Consider the following 22,201-nt stretch of genomic DNA (forward strand, 5'->3'; position numbering starts at 1 on the left):
ACTAATAACCATATTATGCATAAACTTTCAAAATAGCATATTAAATCAGACTTAGCAATAGTGCAATGATTAAATGACTTTAACTCACAGGATTGGCGACCTCCTAGCTCTGCTCCGGTGCCTCGGTAGGAGCGAGCCGAACGAACTGACAATCTAGTCACGGAAAACAATTTATCAAAACGCTGAAACAATCGATCATTAATCCTAGGTCTAGACTCCGCAGATCGACTGTCTAAGAATCTCGACTCGGAGAATTCTACCGAAAATCCGTGAACCTCCCTACAACACGAACATTACCCCCCGTAAAAACGGGTCCAGGACCTGCCAGAAGAACACTTCAAATACTTAACGATTCAAACAATAGGAGTCGGGTCCCCAAACTTCACTATTTCCCGACTCCGCCACACAGCACAAAATACGACTATAGCAAGCAAACTGACAGACAAATATTTTTGACTCACAAAAATCATCAAATACTCAATATAATCAAATAGACCCAATTAAACCAAGAATTTCTAAAATTAACGGGCCAAAGATAATTACCGAGACGCTCGGTCGCTCGGTCGACACGCCTCCAGCCGCTGGAGTCCGATCGACGATCCGAACACAGCATCAGACTCACAACGACGCGCTGATGACGATCCTTGCTTCCGATTTTCCGATCTGACACCCGATCGTCCGGAGAGATTTGCGGACGATCTCGACCGTCGATTTGCAAACGAAATCCGATCGCCACTAAACCGGTGCCATCGCGAAGCTTGAGATGAGGAGAGTCGGGATACGTCCTCCGATCATCCATCCTCCGCCGGAGCTCGCCGGAAAAGCCCAAAAAAAACGGCTGCCACTCCACTTCGCCGGAACTCTCTCCTCCGGCCACCAAAACCGACGCCGCTACCGCCAAAAGGAAGCTCTCTCCAAGGGGAGCCGATCGCCACCAAGATCGGCCGGAACGGCCTTCAAAAGCCGCCGCGAATCCGCCCCCTCGCTGCCATTGCTGCTGCGCCAACAAGCGCCGCCTCCGTCGCCCACGCCCGACGCCACCGACGCCTGCACCCCCTCACTCTCTCCTCTCTCTCTCTCTCCTCCTTTCTTCTTCCCCGATCTCTTTCCTTTCAATATCGACATTAAGCCCCCAAACTTTTCCTTATTATAACTTGGTCCCTCAACTTTCTTAATTACTTACAATTTCATCCTGCAGAATTCCAATTTGACCCCCAAACTTCTTTTTAGCCTTTCAATTAAGCCCCTAACTATTTAATTTGGGCCAAATCCGAATTATTGAAAATACACAATTACAAAAATACCCCTGACCGACATATTTATTTACAAAAATACCAAGCTCACAAATTTCTATTAAAACCCCATAAAAATAACATTATACTTTCAATTCTTATTCCAAAATAAATTTTCAATTTAGTCCTAACACACAATTAAATTAAATAATCAATTTCCAACTTAAAATTTAATACTACTAATCAATTATAATACCAATTTTCCCAAAATTCTTTTATAAACATCCTTTACAATTCTACCATAATTTTCCAATATATAATTTTACTTATATAAATATGCATTTGGGAAAATTTTGAATAACCAAAATATAATCATTTCTCAAATAATTTACTTGAATAAAAATAAAGCTAAAATTAACTTAAATAAAAACTCACTATTAAATATATAAAAAAAAAATTCCGGGTGTTACAGAAAGCCCATTCTACGGTGATAATAAGTCAATCATTTATGGTGGTGGGGACTGAAGAACATTATCAATTTTGCAATAATTCATGCCACCTGTGATAGGAGATTATTGTTTAACTGGAATAGAAAGCGAATTAGTAAAAACCCAGTTGGTACGATACTTTTCTCATTTGTACTACAAAATCAAATATCAAGTGATTTGGTGGTATGGTTGAATGATCCAATTATACAAGGTTGCTTGTTACTGGCGTAGTTGCAGATGATGAAGATACCTCATTTGTAATTTTTCTTTATGTATAGATTAATTAGTATCGTAAATGAATCGAACCTAACTGAATTTTAATAAGTTGAGTTTAGTTGGTTATTATTTTATACAGAGTTGAATTGACTTCAAGTTCAATAACGACAAATTTGAATCTAGATGAGCTTATTTTAAGTTAGATATTATTTATAATTTATTTATCAAATTCAACTTGATTTTTTTAATTCTATTAATATATTTAATAATATAATTTATCTAATCAAAGTATTTTTACACAATAGTTAACAAAAATTAATAAATATGTATATATATACATAATTATAATAAAATATGTTTTATATTCTTTGCGAGTTTAAACACAATTGTATTGATAAATTAGTTCATGAATAGGCTCATAAGTTTGTAAACGAGCTAGCTTAAATATTTATGAAGGAGCTTATACTACAAACTCTGAGTAGCTCATTAGATGCTTGACTCTTTTACAACCTTAAGACCAATAGACTATAAATATATTTTTATTTTTAATTACTACTCTTGCCCTAAATGTAAAGATTAGATTTTCTATAATGTGCAGCCCTTTTTAATACTAGCATTCTCAGCTTTTTTTCTCTATTGATAAAATAAATAAATATTGCAGTTATTACAATTGTGGACTTGTTGTAACACCCCCATCACATGCTAACCAATAAACATTAGCCAGGAAGCATACAAGCGTCGTAGAATATATACTACAGGTAGATAGGTCAATATGTAGATTGTTAAGAATCCAGACACAAGGTTATTAACATATAAACATATGATTATACTTAAACATCATTTAACAAGTATTACAAACATCTTCTTATGCCTTATAAGGCATACTTCCATATATATCACATAACTGCATACAAAAATGCATCAGGAGGAGACTTCACAAAACTGGCTCAACTTGACAGAACTGCTAAAAGCTAGACTTCGCATACAACCAACGGATGCACTACTATTTACAAACCTGAAAAGAAAAATTTTGGAGAGGGTGAGCCTCCATTTCCAGTAAATAAATAATCAACATAATCTATATCACATACACTTAATACAATTTCCACCCAATCACATAACTTTCCATGATATTCATAGTTTAGGTATAAAGTCATACCATTCTACTCAATTCATTACAACCATCATAGAAGAAATACAATTCAACAATTATGGTTAGTTCTCACGGCTTGTGGATCCCCTTTAATGTGCCGCTCCGCCTCATCCTCACATATCACACACGTAAGTCGCTCCGCCTCATCTCACATTACACACTTTTATAGCCTCTCTAGGCTTTAGCCTCCCAAGGCTTTATATATATATATATATATATTTCACAGGGGAATCCACCATTCACATGCACATATGCACTTAACATCACAATTCAATCATTTCACTTATATCATATTTCAGCAATAACAATTGTTCCACTCAACACCAATCATTTCCATCTCAGTCATTCAAACATAAACAATATTAAGCAAACGCAACCATTTCGCGAACATTTGATTAAATATATGAACATAGCAAATATTAACTATTTACTTACTCAAAATATACTTATTCCTTTAGCATATAAGAACCTCCTTTCTCCACAACTTCCTTTCCGTGCCTTTGAGTACTGTCAACACATTCATCAATTCACATTTCATGCATATTACAAATATTCATGTAAATGCGAGTTCTAATGCATTACAAGATCATCCCCTCTCTAATTCATAGGTCTAACTCTTCCTCTAAGACTCTCAATTACTGTTTTAATATCCTATAAACATTTTTCATCTAGTTAAATACCAATTTAACTCAAATTAACATCAATAAATTGCATAAAACTAATCTCCAACATTTCTGTTTTCTAGACAGAATTTAGTACCAAGGTATATTTATTGCTGGGCAAAATTGGCTTAATACAAAAATCTCATATTAAATAGACATATCCATTTATGCGTCTAGTTTCATCTCCAAGAAGAATTACTCAATTCCGACTTCTATAGATTTAATTATTTTTAAATTACTGAGCAAGGGTCATACAGCTAGTTGTACCCGAGCAACAATCTGTTTGCTCAATTTAAGCAACCAAAACGACAAAAATAGTAAAATCACAAAACTACAAAAGTTATAGAGGACTCTTTAAAATTTCCATAGATACCAATTAAGCTTAATTTGGACTTATATAACCCATGTTATGCCTAAAATACAGAATATCAAGGTTGCTGGAATTTTGACAGTTTTCTATCTTAACATACTTAAACTTAAATCAAGCTTAATCTTTATGCAATCATTCAATACTCTACTAATTCATGATAATCAGACCTTTAATTAATCAATGAGAGCATCAAATGAAGTTTTTCCAATTTGTAATCAAGAACCCTAATGACAAATTAATAACACTCAAGTAACAACTTACTAATTTCAGCTTTTGGGTTGCTAATATGCTTAAATCCTTTAGCTTTAGCTTGGCTCCTTCAATAGTTGGCAAAATCCTATCTTAATCTTAAGTTTTTCTAGGTATTCCACTCCTCTCTCTTATTCCAAATTTTGTGTTTTTGGCCATGTACGAATTTTAGAGAAATGAAGAGGTAAAATGAGCTTGCTCATGGTTCCAATTCCAATATTCCTCTCTTAATGCCACCACCTACTAAACTATTTTTATCACCCTAAATTAATTCTTACTAACCATATATAGGTACTAACTTTTAATTGTATCTTTTAAGTCCAATCTATTTACCCAACCTTCAACTATTGGTTCAATTAAGTCTTAAGGCTTAATACACATAACCCAAGTACTTAATCAACTTATCTAAATTAATAATCTAATATCATGCTTCTTATTCTCTACTTATAATTAATATATATCTGTTCTCATAAAATAAAAATATCATTGATATACCATCATATGCCCAATGATTAAATGTAAATGCACATAACATGGATGATGAGAAAATGCAGGCGTTACACTTGTGAATAAAGAAAAAAGAAAATTCATACTTAAAGTATCTCAGATTGTAAATAAATCGAGTTGTTTGCAAGTTACTCAAAGTTCGACTCGATACAAGCTCGTGCGAGTTCAGTTGTTAAGATAAATGAGTCGAATTTGAGCTTCATTCGTATAATAAAAAAGCCGGACTTGAGTTTCATAGCGTTCGACTCGTTTAAGCTTGTAGTTGGCTTGTTAGTAAGCTCACCAATGAGTCACTAATAAGCTCACGATTTATTATGCTCGAAATAGGATTTCGAATTAGCTCACAAATTAACTTATTTATTAGCTTAAAAACTTGCTTGACTTGCTTGTGAGCTTGTTAATAAGCTAATTTTTAGCATGGTATTAGTATAAATGTTAGTTACATAATATATAATTGAAATCAATTTTTGCTTCTTAAAAGTTCTATTTATCTCTATTAATTTATGTTTGGTTGTCTAAAAGTGTCGAGATGACTTTAAGCTTGATTTCAAACTTGTATCTCAGTCGAGCTTGGATTTAATTTATCTATATAGAAAATTGAGCTAATTACAAATTGAGTTCAAACTCTAGTTTATGAAAATTAAAATAAGTTCAATTTGAATTCTAGAATAAAAAGTAATTTTTAAATTTAAGCTTAATTAATTTTATACAAGTTTAGTCTGACATTAAAAGCTTGGTGATTGGACTTATTTACATTCTAAATATCTTTACATATTTCAATTTTTTTATTATAAAAATTATATTATAAAATAAAAGTTTGAATAGACTCTTTATTTTTAAATATAAAATAAAAATCTAATTATTTTTTTAAATATAAAGAATCAAATTCTTTTTTTTTATTTAATCTAATAAATATTACAAATGTTTATACATCATATCAGCTAAAAACAAAATAAAAAATTATTAATATTTATGGAAAAAGTGGTGTCAAGCTATTAGTAGGAACAAAGGTGCCAACAAACTTATGTCACGTGCAAATTCTACAAAAACCCCACCGCACATTACAATTCCCTCCTGTAAAGCTCCTTGTAAGTTTTAACACGCTTGCAATTAAAAAAAACAGCAAAAACAGACTCAAACTCAGATTGCCATATTCCATTTCCAGTTCTTTTCGTTTTATTAGTAAATATTTTCATTAATCACAACAGAGCCCAACAACCAAAGCACCTTAAAAAATTCCCAAACACTTTCTTCGTTTCTCTCCTTTTCTTTTCTTTCTCATTCTCTAGTAATTATCCAAATACCAGTTAAATAAAAATTAATTATAAGGTCGTGTAGTTGTTGTATGGCAGCAAATGCTTACCAAAACCACAAGGACGTCATCGTTTTCGTTGATCATCGTCCTCTAAACCCGTCATTTCGTGTAATAAAACCCTAGTTTTCACTGTCACGTTCTGTCTCCTTACAATCTACCACCGCCACCAGCTGCGCTGCGTTTGAGTTACTTATTTTTTATTCATATGGAGGAGGAACGATCCCTTTCGCTTCTTAAGGTATAGAAATTCAATAATAACCGTGATAATTATTAATTTTTAAATTTATCCGACAATGTGATTGACTTGTACTGTTCTTTTCTTTCTTTTTTCTTTTACGTATCTCTTAAATGCATTAGTTTATGGCTAATGAAGGACTGGTGCCTTCTCCTCGAGAAGAAGAGAAAAGGAAGAATGTTATTTTAAATCTAAAGCAGGTAATGTAATCTCTAGATGCTTTTTTTTTTTTGTATTAATAGATTGTTAATTTAATCCTTATTTTTTTGTCTAGAATTAGTATTCTGTTCAGGTGACTGATTCTTCATGTTAATCAGATAGTGGTGGCATGGGCCAAAAAGGTTGCTTGGCAACGTAGACTCCCTAGACTACAGATTGCATCTACCAATGCTACAATATTGACATATGGATCTTATGGCCTCGGTGTTAGTCTTTTGTCATACAAAACTCATGGTTGCTTTGTTATGGAATTCTCAGCATTTAAATTGATGTTTGTTCTCTTGATGAAGGTTTATGGTCCAGAGTCTGATATTGATGCAATATGTGTTGGTCCTTTCTTTGCTACATTGGCTGTAAGTTTTTCTCCATTGCATCTTTCTATAATTTGGATTAGATTGTGTACTTAATCGTACTTTTAACTTAGCAGGAGGATTTTTTCATTGTTTTGAGAAACATGCTCAAAAATAGACCAGAAGTGTCGGATATTCATTGCGTGAAGGATGCAAAAGTTCCTTTAATGCGGTTTAAGTTTGATGGCATCTCAATTGATCTTCCATATGCTCAGCTTAAAGTATTAGCTGTTCCTGATGTGAGTATGGAGACCTTGTAAGAGATTTTAGGTGCTAATCATTCTATAGATAACTTAATTGCTATTTATCATATGAACTGCAGAATGTGGACATGCTTAATCCATTCTTCCTAATGAATATTGATGAAACCAGTTGGAAGAGCTTATCTGGTGTACGTGCAAATCAACGGATTCTTCAGTTTGTTCCTAACCTGGAGGTAGAAGTTGATTTAAATTTCTTGATGCAAGGGCTTATTTATTTATTTTTGTTTGCTCAATCAAACTCGAATGCTAGTTTCAGTTTTTGCATATCTCATGTAAATTGATGTCTTTCAGAATTTTCAGTCAATGTTGCGGTGCATTAAACTATGGGCAAGAAGGCGAGGAGTGTGTGGTAATGTATGTAGATGTGCTTCTTGGTAGTTTCATAATCCTCATTTGTTTTATACTCTCTCCCCAGTTGGACTATTTGACAATAAATTAAGCTTTGCTGTCAAAATTGTAAATGTATGTAAATTTGCACTTGTTTGCAGCTCAATGGTTTTCTGGGAGGAGTTCATTTGGCAATTCTATCAGCTGTTGTTTGTCAAAAATATCCAAATGCCAGTGTCAGTGCTCTAATATCAAACTTCTTTACTACGTATGCCACCTGGCCTTGGCCTACACCTGTAATGTTGCAAGATGGAATGTCATCACCAGCTGAAGATTTTATTGAGACACGTTCTTTCATGCCCATTCGTTTGCCATGTAGTCCACATGAGTATTGTCATTCCAATATCACTAAAAGCACATACTACAGGATCAGAACAGAGTTTCTCAGAGGGCATTCCTTGACTAAGGTAAATTTGGTTGATAAAGTGAATATAATTGTGGTTTAACTATATAATATACTGGCCATTTTAACTGCCCTCTTTTACAGCCTGTAATACCACTGTGGATTTGTTAGGCAGTTCTTAATTAAATATTCTTGTACATAATGGATTTAAAAACTTTTTTCCTGGCATTGCAGGATCTTTTAAAGCCAGATTTTGACTGGAATGGGATTTTTGAGCCTTTTCCTTATTCAAAGAAGTATACCCGATTTGTCAAGATCTACCTATCAGCTCCTGATCAAGATGAGGTAGGAGACTGGGTGGGTTGGGTGAAGTCACGCTTCCGTGCTCTACTTCTTAAGGTAAATGATTTTGTTATTTTCATAGAATAGTTTTTTTCCTTCAAACTGTTAGAAGACAGCTTAAATATGCCCAATTTCAATGTTTCAGGAGTTCTAAGAATAACCTGGCTTCTTGGATGATAAGAATTGCAAGATTTACAATTCTAAAATGTTCAGTCTACTAGTTTCTTCTCTGTTATCTAAGCATATCTCATCAAATTCGAGCAACTTCTTTCTGTTGGCTGTACATTGCATCTTAATAGTTCTAGGGATAAATTGAGTTGAACTGACAGTTATTATCCATGGTTCTTGACATTTGATTTCTTCTGTGTATTAATATTTTTAGATTTCATTTGCTGCAGCTTGAAGGATTGCAGGGCCAATGTGACCCCAGTCCCGTGGAATATGCTGACAGAGATGTATCAGAGCCAAATGTTGTATTCTACTGGGGTTTAAACCCAAGTAGGAGTAATTATATTGATTTAGAATCTGTTGAGGAGGATTTCTTGAGGAATATATATAGCGGATACCATGGAACTCGTAGAAAGTTGGAATTATCAATCGTGAAAGCTGCTGAACTGCCTAAGAATGCTCAGTTCAATAGTGGAAATGGTAAGAAAATGAAAGCATATTGGAAGGTTGTTGACAAAGAGCAAAGGACCCCAGCATACTCACAACATCTGCCAGGCTACTTTGTAGGGTATTTGGCAACTAATGGAGACACCGAGTGCCCGAGTTGTGGGGGTTAAATTTTTGAAAACTGTTTTCTCTGTTCTGGTGCTAACGGCTAATATTTTTGTTTTTGCTGTTCTGCCATTGAAACTTTTGAGTTTCTTGGCTGCACAGTTTGCGATGGCGATTATAGAATTCACGACAACTGTGGATAAGATGAGATGCCTTTTTGATATGACGCCAAACCAGTAAAAAGTCAGGACAACTAACAGAATCCACTTTTGTAAATTTAATGTCCATATTAGATTTTATGCATTCCCAATCTTTTTGTCCTTTAAATATGTGTGCATAAGTGAAAATTTGAGTTATAAAAAAACGTCAGGCCCAATTAAAAATTCGGTTACTGTAGGCCTCAGTTTACAATTTGTTCACCCACTTTTAATTTGTGATGTTTATAGGCTCCAATAATTGAGTTTGAGCTGGCCTGATGATTGTTGCGCAACTCACGTGATTGCATTTAGGCATACTTCCACCAAAAAAGAAAAAAAAAATTTTGGCACACAGAAGCAGTGTCCTCTCTTAATTGGCTAAAACGAACTATCCTTCCAGAAAAGAAACTGACTTTTGACGTAAATCATGTGAATACGCATCCTTTGCTAGATAAAGAAATTTAACTGTTCGTGCATTTCGTACGTTTGATTTGGGTGTAAAGAAGAATACGTATATATATACTTTCAGTAAATAAAAATCCCTTTTGACCCATAAAAAAAAAAAGTAAAAGAAGAAGAAAAAACAGTAACACAGGTGGAGCCGTGGAGGGATGGGCTGAGTTGCTGCGCAAATGATGCTGACTTTCATCATGAAAGTGCAATGAAGATAAAACCCAATTACAATCATCCAATACCTTTAGAACAAGTGCATAATTCTGTTGTCCCTTCTCTTTCCTGCAATTAAGATGAATGTTCAATGTCTCCAACTCTTTCCTTTCCTGCTATATCCTTGCCCCCAGTTTTTCCTCAGAATATTCATAATTTCACTTTTGCCTGATTTAAAATATGACACTATATCTATTGCGTTTAGCTCATTTGGGTGCTGGAATCATCTCTATTGGAACCACTTTCAGAACCAATTAATCAAAATTATATAAATATGGCTCTCTAGTCTTTTCCTTGCAAATTATTGTGTTGTTGGTAGACCCCAAATTTTGATCTTACCTTTTCTTTTTTGTATTATTTGCTAAAATAATTAAGCATAACTATACGCTGTGATCATACAGCACTAAAATGATTGCTTTTGTCCAACAGGGTTCTTAAGATAACTTACCTTTTTCATCTCTTTTTATCAATATTGGATAAGTTTTAAAATATAGAATCTCCATTGTGCAATTCTATCATGATTTGGATTTATATAATGAATAATTGAGTATGGTCTTTACCCATTCCTAACTCTGCAATGTTCTAGTTGCAGTCACTCTATGCGACTGAAAGGTCTATTCAGATTGCCCACCTTAGATAACCATAACCAAACTCACTTATAAAAGGCCTACCAGTTTAGCATATGATGGAACAATCACCACAGCCAAAACACTAATCCTCTCTACTTGTACACTTGTTTATACAATTCCTAAGAGAAGAGATGCACAATACTGTTATGTCCAAAACTTCCATTTTTCTTGCTCATGCACCGATCTTCATAATATTTTTACTACTAACCCAATCCAGTTTTGTCCAATCTGATGCAAGTTTGATCTCCAATATTTGTAAGCAGACACCGAACTACAATCTTTGCGTCACTTCTCTTAACTCAGACCCAAGAAGCGCTAAAGCAGACACAACTGGGCTAGCACTCATAATGGTAGATATAATCAAGGCTAGAGCAACAGCATCACTGAACTTCATCCGCCACCAATATCACAAGAGTCCAAGGCTAAAGAAACAGTTGACTTCTTGTGCCCATGGATATGATGCAATTTTAACTCTGGATATACCGGAAGCCTATGAAGCTTTGCAAAAGGGTGTGCCAAAATTTGCTCAAGATGCTGCTAATGATGCTGCCGTTGAGGCCAATTCATGTGAAGGTGGTTTCCATGGAAACTCACCCATGAAGAAATTGAATGTATTGGTTCATGATACCTCTGCCGTTGCTTCTGCCGTTATCCGGTTATTGCTTTAATCTTCTCTCTTGAAAATTATTTAAGAAGATATCCTAACTAATTAATAAAGGTGTCTTTGCTAATTATGCACTTGTATTGGTTAAATATGAGAATTCTAGTTTTTTCTTTTTTTGGAACTTACTGGAGAATTCTAGTTGATCAGTTGATATCATTCCTTTTTCATTTTTCTAATTAGAAATCAAATCTGAAATTTATTCAAGTTAAATTATTATCATTGGGTATAGTTATAAACATAATATACATTTATCATCATATTTAACTCATTGATACATCATTGTTTTTCTATTAAAAATCTTGTATAGTTATAAATTTGATTTTAATGGTAAATTATGTTGAAGTTATTCGAGCATAAAAATAATTGCAAAATCAATCAGGCTAAGTTTAATTCAGACATATTCATCCCCAGAAAAGTGAAATTAAAAATTTAAAATTAAAAAATATAATTAATCAAGAAGGAAAAAAAAAAAGAAAAGAAGAAGAAGAAAGCAATCTAAGCATCACTTGTTTGCTTTTTCATGTTCCATGTGAATATGGATTTCATTTATTCTCTTTAACTAAAACTTTTAAGATCAGGACAAATTCTTATCATCACATTAAAGGTTAACTGTCGAGGATGAGGCCTGACTTATGACAATTTCCTTAAACTGTGTGATGCTGCGACAATTTTCATTCATTAGTTGGTTTTTAATTATATTTTATTAATGGTAATAATAAAATCAATCAACAAAAAAATACAATAATTAATGAATAAAATTAAATATTATCATATAATTGAGTTTATCTATGAATAACTTGTTAGGCTGAATCTATTTATATTGCATATTAATCCTCCCATGGATAATTACACCAATTTCCATCACTCATAAGTACTTCAAATCTCAACTAAAAACAGGCTCGAAACCATTCAATAAAACGTTGGCGTTCTGTCAAAATTCAAACGCCAAAATACAGTCTCCAGTTCTTGGATCGACAAGTGTCAACATCCTACTGGTTTAGAAGGTCATATTCAAACGATAGCGTTTGGGTTATTTTATTTTATTGTTTATAATAATTATATTTATTCCTTTTGGCGAAGCCCTTTCTGTCTCCGTGGATTCGGTTAGAAGGAGCATGAGACAATAGGATTGTTCGAGAAGTTCACGAGCTAAAGGTAAAGAAAATATAAAAAGCAAACATAATTTTCCCAGGAGAATATAAAAAAGAAATATTAGAGAAAGCTGAAACAGACAAACAGCCCTTAAGCAGGATGAATTATAGACCACAAATTCTTAACACCACAAACACAGCCATGGTCAAGATTTAGATCTCCAATGACATCCTCTCCCTTTGAATTCTTGCACAGCCCGACAATTAAAATTTAAACTATTTCCCTTTTTCTTATTTTATTCTCTTCTCCAAATCTAAATAAATATATTATGGCTTCTTCTTCCAATTTCTTGACACATACCCTCTGTTATTTTGGCATCTTCTGCAGCACCCCATGGATGGTTGCCATGTCCTTTGCTTCATCGATAGTGTCATCAGTTCTTTAAATCTAAATTTCTCCTATAATTTTCTAACAGTCCCCCAAAGAACGTAAATTTTAAGAAATTTTTATTATATAATGTGTCATAATAATATTTATTTATTTTTCTTAAACGAGGAAATTAACATGGAGAAAAGAAACCTAATAAATGAGGCCTGACTGTGCAGTATGTAGCATGAAACTGATGTACAAATGTGAATGCAGGTTCAAACTACCAAAGGTTGTTAACAGAATCTACCCACAGTTTTTAGACATTATTAGAGGCAACACCCAACATCTGGCTTTAAAAGGGACAGCAACATTTCAGTTCATGCCACATTTCAAGCTTCTTCATTATAAAAATTTACAATACCTTCCTCCTTTTGTCTGTCCATTTTCTCTACTTTCTGCCAGAATGAAATTCTCAATCACATCCCCACCACCCATCATTCTTTTCTTCATTCTTCTTCTTTCAAACTCGCTCCCACTGTCACATTCCTCTGATCTCATAGAGGACATATGCAAGAAAACACCCTTTTATGACCTCTGTGTTAAATCACTAGCACCTCAAAATCCTATTTCAGATGTCAAAAGTGTAGCTTCTACAATGGCTAATCTTGTTCTGTCTAATGCAACTGATGCATTAACCTACATACAAGAGCTAATCAAGCAAGGAGCTGATCCTCAGTTGCAGAAGCCATTGGCTAATTGTGCTGAATTGTACATTCCAGTTGTCAAGTACAATCTTCCTCAAGCTATCAATGCTTTATTGAGAGGGAGGTTTGGATTCACTAGCTACTTATTATCTGATGCTGGTAAACAGGCTGATGCTTGTGAAAAGAATTTCTCTGACTCTAATCAATCTCCATTATCTGATAGGAATAGGCTTATTAGCAATCTTTGTGATGTTGCTGTGGCCATTCTTAATTTATTGCAAAAGGGTTGATTTTATTTCTTTAGTTTAGTTCTATAGTTTACTATACATATAGGTGTAAACTTCTTCTTCTTCTTCTTCTTCTTTCTTGTTTCTGCCTAAGGTATACTGTACTTGGAGCAGCAGTTTGAACCATAGGATTAGCATCTTTAATCTTTGAATTAAGGATATTCTGTTGTCTCATGTATTTTGTTGTGGACTAGATTCAATTTTCAGGTTCTTTTTTCTTTTTTCTTTTTCCTTTTTAAGGACACCAATCCTGCAGTGCATCACTATCTTATGAAAAGCGTCATTGATGGTAGTTAGGAGTTTGGCCCCAACAGTGGACCTTCTTTTTCCTAGAATCTTCAAAATATACAACTGGGTAATATTCTATTATTATTATTGAGCAGCAGCAAAACATTAAGCACATGACTGGCATACTAGGACAACTTGGCATTGAAGACAGGCTAGCTTTGTTGGTCCGTCAATTCCTAGCAGCCTTTCTACCTCGAATTCAAAAGGGGAGGAAAAATAACTCAAGAACATGGATGGGAAAGTGCATTCTGGAGATTTATGATTAAACTCACAACTCTGCTGTTTGTAGATATAGCAAAAATTTGTATATAAACATGATGACAGTGGCTATCTCTCGCGGGAATTCTTTTTCTTTGAGAATTTTAGAGCACAGATAAAGAAAGAAAGAAGTAAATAGACATAACGAGATGGCACGTGCAGTCGATAATATATTTGATAGAAGATTAAAAGCAGACAACAGTGTTTCTTAGAAGATTAACCAAGAAGCAAATCTTTCCAATTTTGCATTTTTTCATCAAGTAAAGAGAAGGCCTAAAGAATCCCATATGAATGTGACAATTACCTTACCTCTAGCATAGCCGTAATGTTGGTGTTAAACTGCAACCTCACAAACAGTTGTCAGTAGCTAACAGCAAACGTCAGTGCTAGATATTATGATCCTTTTCCAATTCTGGAGAAAATTGGGTCTGTTGCATATAAACCAAAATTGCCAGCAGATGCTTCTACCCTTAACGTCATTAATGTGTCTCTGCTTAAGAAGAGATTGGGTGATAATCCAGTCACTCATCCTATTCTGAAACCTACTGTGGATCCGGATACTGTTTCAGTAGTCGAGAACAATTCAAAAGAGGCTCTAAACATGTTCAGAAAGTCTTGGTGGAATGGCCTCAAGTCACCACTTGAAGATGCTACATGTGTACATCTCCTTGTCTTTCAAGAACAATTTCCCGCCTTCATCCTCGAGGACAGGGATGCTCTCAAAGAGGAGGGCATTGTTACGAGTAGTATTGCAGGAACAGATATAAGTCGAGGAAAAAGAGCAGCGGTCTTAGTAAAGTCAAGGGAGTTAAGTGGATAAGTGAAGTGCATATGTGCATGTGCGTAGAAGATCAGCGAGCAGCGGTCAAGTTGATGTTATTTTTCTGTTACTTCCTCAATTGACTAGGATCTGTATGAATCCCGACAACATCCTCTCACCTTATAAAGCAAAATCCAAGATTCTAGAGCCCCCAACTTGATCAATATCATCATGGATAAAGTAGTTTTATGTCTCTTTCATCTTTATTATTATGCAAGCCATCATTTTCTCATTAAGCCAATTCACGTCTTACCCATTTAATATCAATTTGACAGATGAAAGCACCAACACATGCCATAACATTTTTATTGCTGGGATCTTTGCCTCTCTCTTTGCTACATTCACCCCTCTGAGATCCCTTTTTCATCTCTGTTTAAATATGCTTGTCTTGGAACAAAAGAATTATTTATAAGACTAACAAGCCTAAAGACAAGAATCCGTCCATTAAGAACCTAAGTACCCTAAACTTGGATCCAGAAGATATGGGGGGTCGAAGAAGACATCAACTGGAAACAACAGAGCTAGAATATTATTGGCTTGTCTTTTCAATTGATTTTAATCATTGTTTTCATTTCTATTAGCACTTTACTTCTGAGAAAACAAAAGAGTCGGCATCTTTTTTGGTAGAACACCATAAGCCAGCTAATAAATCAAAGGTGTCTACTCAATACGTATTTTAGAGAGTAATGATGCCAGCATTTTGGCTTTTTACCTAACAATAAGTTAGCAGAGCACGTTGCCAGAAACTACCCTATAATTAGCACATGGCATTTTCTTTATATAGGAACATTCATAATTTGGCAATAGAGGTCATTAACAACATATGCAACTGAAGTTTTATTCGTAAAAGAAAAAGAAAGCTAACTCCCTCTTAATAATTCTGTTAATCGCCAAACCATAACTGTTGCCTTAGTAGCTTAGTCTACCCTCCTCCACAAAAATGACACATTCAATCTCTTTATCCTCTACTTTGCTTGTTATAGTTCTTGTCTTTCTCCTGCCATTAATCCGAAGTGATGATTTGATAAACAGAACTTGCAAGAAAACACCCTACTATGATCTCTGTGTCTCGTCTCTGCAATCAAATTCCCAAGCCTCCAGTGCAGATGTTAAAGGTCTAGCTTCTACGATGGCTAATATCACTCTGTCTAATGCAACTCATACACTATACTACTCACAGGAGATAATAGACCAGAACACGAACCCTGAGCTAGAACGAGCCTTGACATACTGCGCTGAAGTATACATCCCTATTGTTGATTACATTCTTCCCCAAGCCATTGATGGTGTAAGAAATGGTCACTTCGGATTCTTTAAGTATGGAATATTGGATGCTGAAGAAAAAGTTCAGGCATGTGACAAAAAAATTCCAGATTCAGTTAAATTGCCCTTAACGGAAATGAACAGAGTCATGCAGAATCTCTGCAATGTATCAGTAGCCCTCATTAAGATATTGCTAAAGGGTTGACCAAGTTCCTGGTCTCAATTCTTTATATTTTGCTAAAGCTATGTTGTAAGTCTCTTCTTCTATAACAGACATCCATAAAGTGATTCATCTGTAGGATTAGTGATAAGTAAATTGCAGAAGTACAAGTAGTTCATATATATCTGTTCCACTCATTGTGTCCAAATGCAACTTCTTACATCTGGGCTCTTGCACTTCATTAAGTATTAGAGGGGCAGGAATATACCAAATTCCACCATGATTTTTCTGAGACCTTCATTTCAATTGCAGATGTCAGAGGACTCTGGAAGCTCGTGCAGCGAGTACTCTCTTCAATAGCAATTGAACCAACAACCTGTTAGTGCTACTCCATGTACAAAACATATCTTCAAACAACAATTTCACATGCTTATCAAAAAGTGAAAAGCTGGTTTTGATGGGTCATCATCGCAATTCACTTAACTTTTGCATTTGAAATCTATATACTAGTGAGCCAGGGGAATAAGGACAAGAAGATATATCGTTGCTTACGACAGCAATTAGATTATAAGAAAACAAGTCAGTAGTTCCATAAAGCTGGAGGCACATATTTGACAGTAACCGTTCAATTCTAAACGCAAATGCTAATTTAACTGAAGCAGATACTGTATTGCACATAGATCCATAGAAGGAAGTATCATATCCATAGACCCATGAGTCATGTAGCTCAGAAGAGGGAAAATAACAAAAAACTAGAGAATAGAATATATAAATCACTTATTGCACCAAACTAGTTGGCAAAGAACTCAATTTTGAATTTCATACTGTAAGCAGTCTTACCCATTGCATTATTAGGCTGGACTAGTTGCTAAGGAAGCAACTTATCAGTACAAACGTTGTATTGCCTATAAAACCTGGTGCTAATTCCTTTATAATCCCCATAAGAAACTCAATTGGTAATTTAACTCACTCACCATTTTAAAAGAGTATACATAGAGGGAATAAATTACCCACCAAACTTCAGAGAGCTGTCGGTACAAAAAGCTCAAGTGATATAAAGCTTTCATGACAAACTGCAGGGATTAGCAATATTCTTTCTCAAATTCAAGCTTGGCTGTAACACCGAGATTTTCTCTATTTTATCACACAGCTCTTCTCAGATTTTCAGGATGATCAAAACCAGCAATTGGCTTTACAGAACTGCAAAGCATCATATAAATCATCAGAGTATTCACAAAAGGATGATACAATTTAAAGTTCTAAACAAAAAGGCAGAATATAAGACAATTGGTGATATGAACAAAACATACCTTGGAGAACCACTGCCAAGTGAAATTGGGTCACTTGCAGATGGATTACCAAAGTATTGTACTGCAATCAAACCACTCGCTGCTGTTTCTGCGGATATAGGGGTTCCCTGAACATTTACAGGTGAAACTCTTGATGACATTCCTGCAAAAAAAAAAAAAATCAAATTCCAATGAAATTGAACACCATGGACAAGGAAAACAAGTATATCGGCATAAAATAAGAATACTAGAAACAAATTCAAAAGAGGTCAACATCTTAAATGGTATGGACGTATGATTAAGTTTCAGCCAGAAATGGAGAGCATGATAACATGTGCAGCCAAGCCATTAGTATAACTTGAAATATGAACATTACCTTGAAAGATGATCACCAGACAAAAGAGAGCGGTGAACACCATTGCAAATATATTGCCATTGGATGGCGACCCCTTTGCAGCTTTCATTTTCTTCAAGGCTTTCATTCGCTCAACCCTTGCACGTTTCAACATAGCAAGTTCAGTAATCTCCTTGATCAGCTTCTGGTCTGCAGCGTCCAATGACGGGCCTCTTGGAGGCCTAGGAGGCTTGGGAGATTTTTTATGACCCATTTTTTTACGCTTCTCCTTTACTACTTTCTTCTCTGCAACTGCATGATCAATAGCCTTCTCTCCCTCCAACTTCAGTTGCTCCACAGGAATCCCATTTGAATTTGGTGCATCGTGACTTAGATTTATCCCCAATTCACCCTTAATTGTATCATCAACAAAGATGCTGCAAATCTTAGTAAGCAGCTCCTTTGCTTGTGTTTTTACACTATCAACAGAGTCTTTGCTTGTATCTTGAGTGCTAATATTCAACCCATTTTCAAGATCAATCTCAAAATCTCTCTCCTGTGGAGCTATATGATCCATTCCAGCTATCAAGCCCCAGAATCTGATATTCTTTTTAACCTCCTTCTCACTTCTAAATGACTAAAGCTCCTATATAAGCCACAAGACACTTTGAACTTGAAGATTCAATCCTCAAAAGTCAACACTTTTGAGGAATTTGCTAAATCACAATATGTAACGGCTAGAAGTGCCAATAAAGATATCTAACTTCATCAAGTAAACAACAACACTTTCCAGTTTTAACTTGCAAAGAAGCCTGTCTTGCCTGTTCACTAATGATCAAGCAGAAACTAGTATATAAACAAAAACTCCACCTCCATCGCTATATTTTCTTGGAAAACCCATATTGCCAATTTCCTCATACAATCCCTGCATTTAATTATTACAAATACAAAAATGAATTACACCAAAAATAGAATGTGCAAAGCGTCTCATAATTGTTAAAAAATTAAAAAGCCAGAAATAAAGAACATGGCTTCAGCATTGGAATCACAAAAGAAGCAAAAAGAAAAAAAAAAAAAACTTGCACATAAAGCAAGGAACAAACTTTGAGGCGAATAAAAGCAACAGAAGTGTATGATCAAATGAACCCAGAAAATGTAGGGTGTGAGAACCAATCAAAAGCCACAAAACAAGCCACCACAAACAATGCACAACAGATTGTGAATTAAGAAAAGAGGAATTGGAAACGAGAAAGAATGAGCTTTAGAGATTAAAGAATAGAAAAACACAAGTTAAAAGAAACAAGTTAAAACTAAAAGGGATTGAAACTTTGAGATGAAATAACAGGAAAAAGAAAAAGAAAAAAGTGGAAAAGAAAAAGTACCTTGAAGAGAAAGATAAGGAAAACCCAGATCCGATGTGGGCAAGGTAAGAGCAGAGAAGGAGGCTATCAAGAGGGGGAAAAAAAATAACAATAATGATAGCCTGAAAACAAGAAATGTAGATTTGGGTAATATAATTTATAAATGAAAGAAAGAGAAAGTAAGCGAGATACAAGGAATGGACACGAGGAAAGTTCAGGAAATGGAAGCAGCTGGATAACCTGGAAATAAAGCAATGAAAATTTCTGAATTATATAAAATATTAATGTACGTATCTAATTATTTAGAAAAGAAAGCAATTTAGTCCAGCTTTTTCTGTGCTATTGTTTGTGATGCTTTTGCCATATAAATACACAGACAGCTTCTTACATCGGAATTGAACCATGTGATGCTTTCCTCCAATGAAGCTTCACCGACACTTGGCATCCTTCTCCACTCCTTTTTTTTTTTCCTTGAACCTTTTACTTTATTTTTCTTTCTAAATTATAACGAGAGAAAATTCTAAATATATAAATAATAATAATTTTTTAAAATATCTAAAAAAATTTCAATAAATTAGGTATAAGAGTTGGTCATACTTTTACTTTGTGAATTTAATATTTCATGAGAATATTGGGAGGTAAATTGTTAAATGTGATCCAACAGTATTTCATTCTTTATTATCATGGCATATGGAATCTGGTTTTTATGTGAATTTATATTATATTATATGATTTCTGGATCTAAATAACCATGGTTGGACTTTTTTTCTTTGAAGAAATATAAATATTTTATGAATGAAAATTAATAAATTATTTTAATATAATAAATAAAGAAATCTATTCATAACAATTATCGATAGTATCGGCGGAACAGTAAATTGCAATTTTACATAATTAATACTCTATTAGATGTCATTAAATCACATATCGACTTTATAGATGTCTTTTGACGAATCTGATTATTTAATTTTTTTTTTTCACCACTTTTATAAAGATGAACTTAACACTCTTAAACCCTAAACCCTATCAACCACCACTTATACGCTCAAACCAGTCCAGGGAATTCTTTATATTTTACCATAGATTTCATACCATATACCCATAACTCAAATCATTCGAAACTTCGGCTTTTTCTAAATATAATTCTGAATTTATTAATTGAAAATATAACTGAAGCAAGATGAAAATTATATTTATTAATTCATTCAAACGAACATAGAAATAATGTAAATTGCCCTTATAATTAGTAAATAAAAAAAATCAAGCTAAAGTTATACTATAAGTATTTATAATATGGTACACATATTTTTTTAACAAAATTAAGTTAACAAACAATCAACATTTAATGTTTAAACAATCAACATTTAGCTTATGTTTAATGAACATTGAGCATAAATTAAATGAACACAATTTTTTTAAAATGCGCATCAATATCTGACACCCATTAGTATATGACGTACGTCACATTAGTTTATAATTTAAATAAATAGATAAACATACACCTTAATCTAATTTAAATAGACAAAATAAAAATCAAATATACACTTTTAATCTATCATATTCTAAAAGAAATCATCTTAGATCTATTTAATTTCAATTTATTTTATATTTACCAACTTGTTAATTACCTAATAATTTCAATAAATAAAAAATTAATTAATTAATTTGGTCTAAATGAGTTAATTTTTGATAATTTAAACTAATCTAGAAAGTTCTTAAAATTACTTTAATAATTTTTCAATTAACAAAATCAAAAAAATTAAAAAATAAAAAATTACCTGAATAAAAGTAATAAAAAAAGAAATTACAAAATAATGTATGAATGAATTTAAAAAGAAAAAAGAAAAAATAATTATGAAATCAGACTGAATAAAATTGAATTGAATAAAATAAAAATTTAAAAAAAATAATTGAAGATATTGAAATAAAAGTTAGAAAAGGAAGTAAAATAAATTAAAATCAAAAAGACTTTTGAATTTATATTAAAAGCTAAAAAGATGAATATGGTATTATAAAAATGTGAAACACAAAAAAAGTGGATATGATATTTAAAATTATAATAAAAGCTCTACATATAGGATATATAAAAATGTCTTATTTTCTTAGTCAAACGACATCGTTTTATACCGTCTAGAATCCATTTTATAATTTGCGAAAATTGTGCATATAAGCTATTCCTGACGAAATTATGCATAAATACTCACTCCAGTGGGCCCACAATACTAAGAGTGTTTTTCTTATCTCTGAGGAGATATAGGCAGTTGGTACATTGAATCTCATCCTAAACAAAATCCTGATGTTTTTCCCATAAATGACAGAAGTTTGATATTATTGCTTCTTATGTTTTCTTCTCAATAATTGCTGCAATACACTAAGCATATCAGAGAAAAGGAAGAGTTGCACAGAAAGCATGTGCAATGCAATCCAATCCAAACCCATTGAATTATCCAGGAAAAATGAAAAAGAAAAATTATCTATTTTAGTAAGTTTAGATGGTTCTTTTGAAACATTGTTTTCTTCATATGGACTTGATTTAGTTCTGACAATAACTTCACATATGCACATATTAGGGAAAAAATCATATAAATTTGAACTCATTCACCCTTAGAAATTGAATTATTTCCATATTACAAGGATTAAAGAATGAGTTTCAAAAGCTCTTTTACACATTATCATTATTTTAATTAAAGACAAAACTCATTTTCTCCGGAAGAAAAAAGGGACATTTTGTTTATCAAAAACAGTAACACCCAAATCTGTAAGCCTATA

General features: G+C 33.5%; 5 protein-coding genes across 8 annotated transcripts; 4 read left to right on the forward strand and 1 right to left on the reverse strand.

The window, feature by feature from the left end:
- The first annotated feature begins 5,914 nt into the window (after window positions 1-5,914).
- Window positions 5,915-9,361, forward strand: LOC8258849 (nuclear poly(A) polymerase 3). Of its 2 annotated transcripts, XM_002519213.4 has the most exons (10): window positions 5,920-6,430; window positions 6,550-6,627; window positions 6,745-6,852; window positions 6,937-6,999; window positions 7,074-7,235; window positions 7,319-7,432; window positions 7,551-7,613; window positions 7,748-8,053; window positions 8,224-8,388; window positions 8,730-9,361. In XM_002519213.4, the coding sequence occupies exons 1-10, from the start codon at window positions 6,398-6,400 to the stop codon at window positions 9,114-9,116; spliced, it is 1,479 nt and encodes a 492-aa protein (XP_002519259.3). In that variant the 5' UTR covers window positions 5,920-6,397; the 3' UTR covers window positions 9,117-9,361. The 2 variants fall into 2 exon arrangements, with proteins under 2 accessions (XP_048234969.1, XP_002519259.3); XM_048379012.1 differs by having other exon boundaries at window positions 5,915-6,430; window positions 6,745-6,999.
- A 1,132-nt stretch (window positions 9,362-10,493) lies between these two features.
- Window positions 10,494-11,328, forward strand: LOC8258848 (cell wall / vacuolar inhibitor of fructosidase 1). Its single transcript, XM_002519212.4, has one exon. It carries the CDS (start codon window positions 10,675-10,677, stop codon window positions 11,209-11,211), a length of 537 nt encoding a protein of 178 aa, XP_002519258.1. The 5' UTR covers window positions 10,494-10,674; the 3' UTR covers window positions 11,212-11,328.
- A 1,542-nt stretch (window positions 11,329-12,870) lies between these two features.
- On the forward strand, window positions 12,871-14,290 carry LOC8258847 (cell wall / vacuolar inhibitor of fructosidase 1). The gene has a single exon (XM_015719179.3). It carries the CDS (start codon window positions 12,886-12,888, stop codon window positions 13,660-13,662), a length of 777 nt encoding a protein of 258 aa, XP_015574665.2. The 5' UTR covers window positions 12,871-12,885; the 3' UTR covers window positions 13,663-14,290.
- Window positions 14,291-15,838: 1,548 nt separating this feature from the next.
- LOC8258844 lies at window positions 15,839-19,772 on the reverse strand. Of its 3 annotated transcripts, XR_001535251.3 has the most exons (6): window positions 19,454-19,772; window positions 18,114-18,996; window positions 17,759-17,900; window positions 17,463-17,648; window positions 16,717-16,799; window positions 15,839-16,359 (listed from the first exon to the last, which is right to left on the reverse strand). XR_001535251.3 is itself a non-coding variant. In XM_002519208.4 (4 exons), the coding sequence occupies exons 2-4, from the start codon at window positions 18,646-18,648 to the stop codon at window positions 17,591-17,593; spliced, it is 735 nt and encodes a 244-aa protein (XP_002519254.1). In that variant the 5' UTR covers window positions 18,649-18,996; window positions 19,454-19,772; the 3' UTR covers window positions 17,191-17,590. The 3 variants fall into 3 exon arrangements, 1 of the variants encoding a protein (XP_002519254.1); XR_007217292.1 differs by lacking the exon at window positions 16,717-16,799; XM_002519208.4 differs by lacking the exons at window positions 15,839-16,359; window positions 16,717-16,799 and having other exon boundaries at window positions 17,191-17,648.
- LOC8258845 (cell wall / vacuolar inhibitor of fructosidase 1) lies at window positions 15,966-16,493 on the forward strand. Its single transcript, XM_002519209.4, has one exon. It carries the CDS (start codon window positions 15,966-15,968, stop codon window positions 16,491-16,493), a length of 528 nt encoding a protein of 175 aa, XP_002519255.1.
- Window positions 19,773-22,201: the final 2,429 nt, after the last annotated feature.

The sequence above is a fragment of the Ricinus communis genome, chromosome 9 (assembly GCF_019578655.1).
Source record: "Ricinus communis isolate WT05 ecotype wild-type chromosome 9, ASM1957865v1, whole genome shotgun sequence".
NCBI classification, from domain to species: Eukaryota; Viridiplantae; Streptophyta; class Magnoliopsida; order Malpighiales; family Euphorbiaceae; genus Ricinus; species Ricinus communis.

Coding starts and splice junctions, on each gene's coding strand:
- LOC8258848 (XM_002519212.4), top strand. CDS start 10,675: ATGCACAATACTGTTATGTCCAAAACTTCCATTTTTCTTGCTCATGCA.
- LOC8258849 (XM_048379012.1), top strand. CDS start 6,398: ATGGAGGAGGAACGATCCCTTTCGCTTCTTAAG. Junction 7,433..7,550: donor AGTTTGTTCCTAACCTGGAG/GTAGAAGTTGAT, acceptor GATGTCTTTCAG/AATTTTCAGTCAATGTTGCG. Junction 8,054..8,223: donor GAGGGCATTCCTTGACTAAG/GTAAATTTGGTT, acceptor CTGGCATTGCAG/GATCTTTTAAAGCCAGATTT.
- LOC8258844 (XM_002519208.4), bottom strand. CDS start 18,648: ATGGATCATATAGCTCCACAGGAGAGAGATTTTGAGATTGATCTTGAA. Junction 17,901..18,113: donor TCTGGTGATCATCTTTCAAG/GTAATGTTCATA, acceptor TTTTTTTTGCAG/GAATGTCATCAAGAGTTTCA. Junction 17,649..17,758: donor CTTGGCAGTGGTTCTCCAAG/GTATGTTTTGTT, acceptor GATGCTTTGCAG/TTCTGTAAAGCCAATTGCTG.
- LOC8258845 (XM_002519209.4), top strand. CDS start 15,966: ATGACACATTCAATCTCTTTATCCTCTACTTTGCTTGTTATAGTTCTT.
- LOC8258847 (XM_015719179.3), top strand. CDS start 12,886: ATGAGGCCTGACTGTGCAGTATGTAGCATGAAACTGATGTACAAATGT.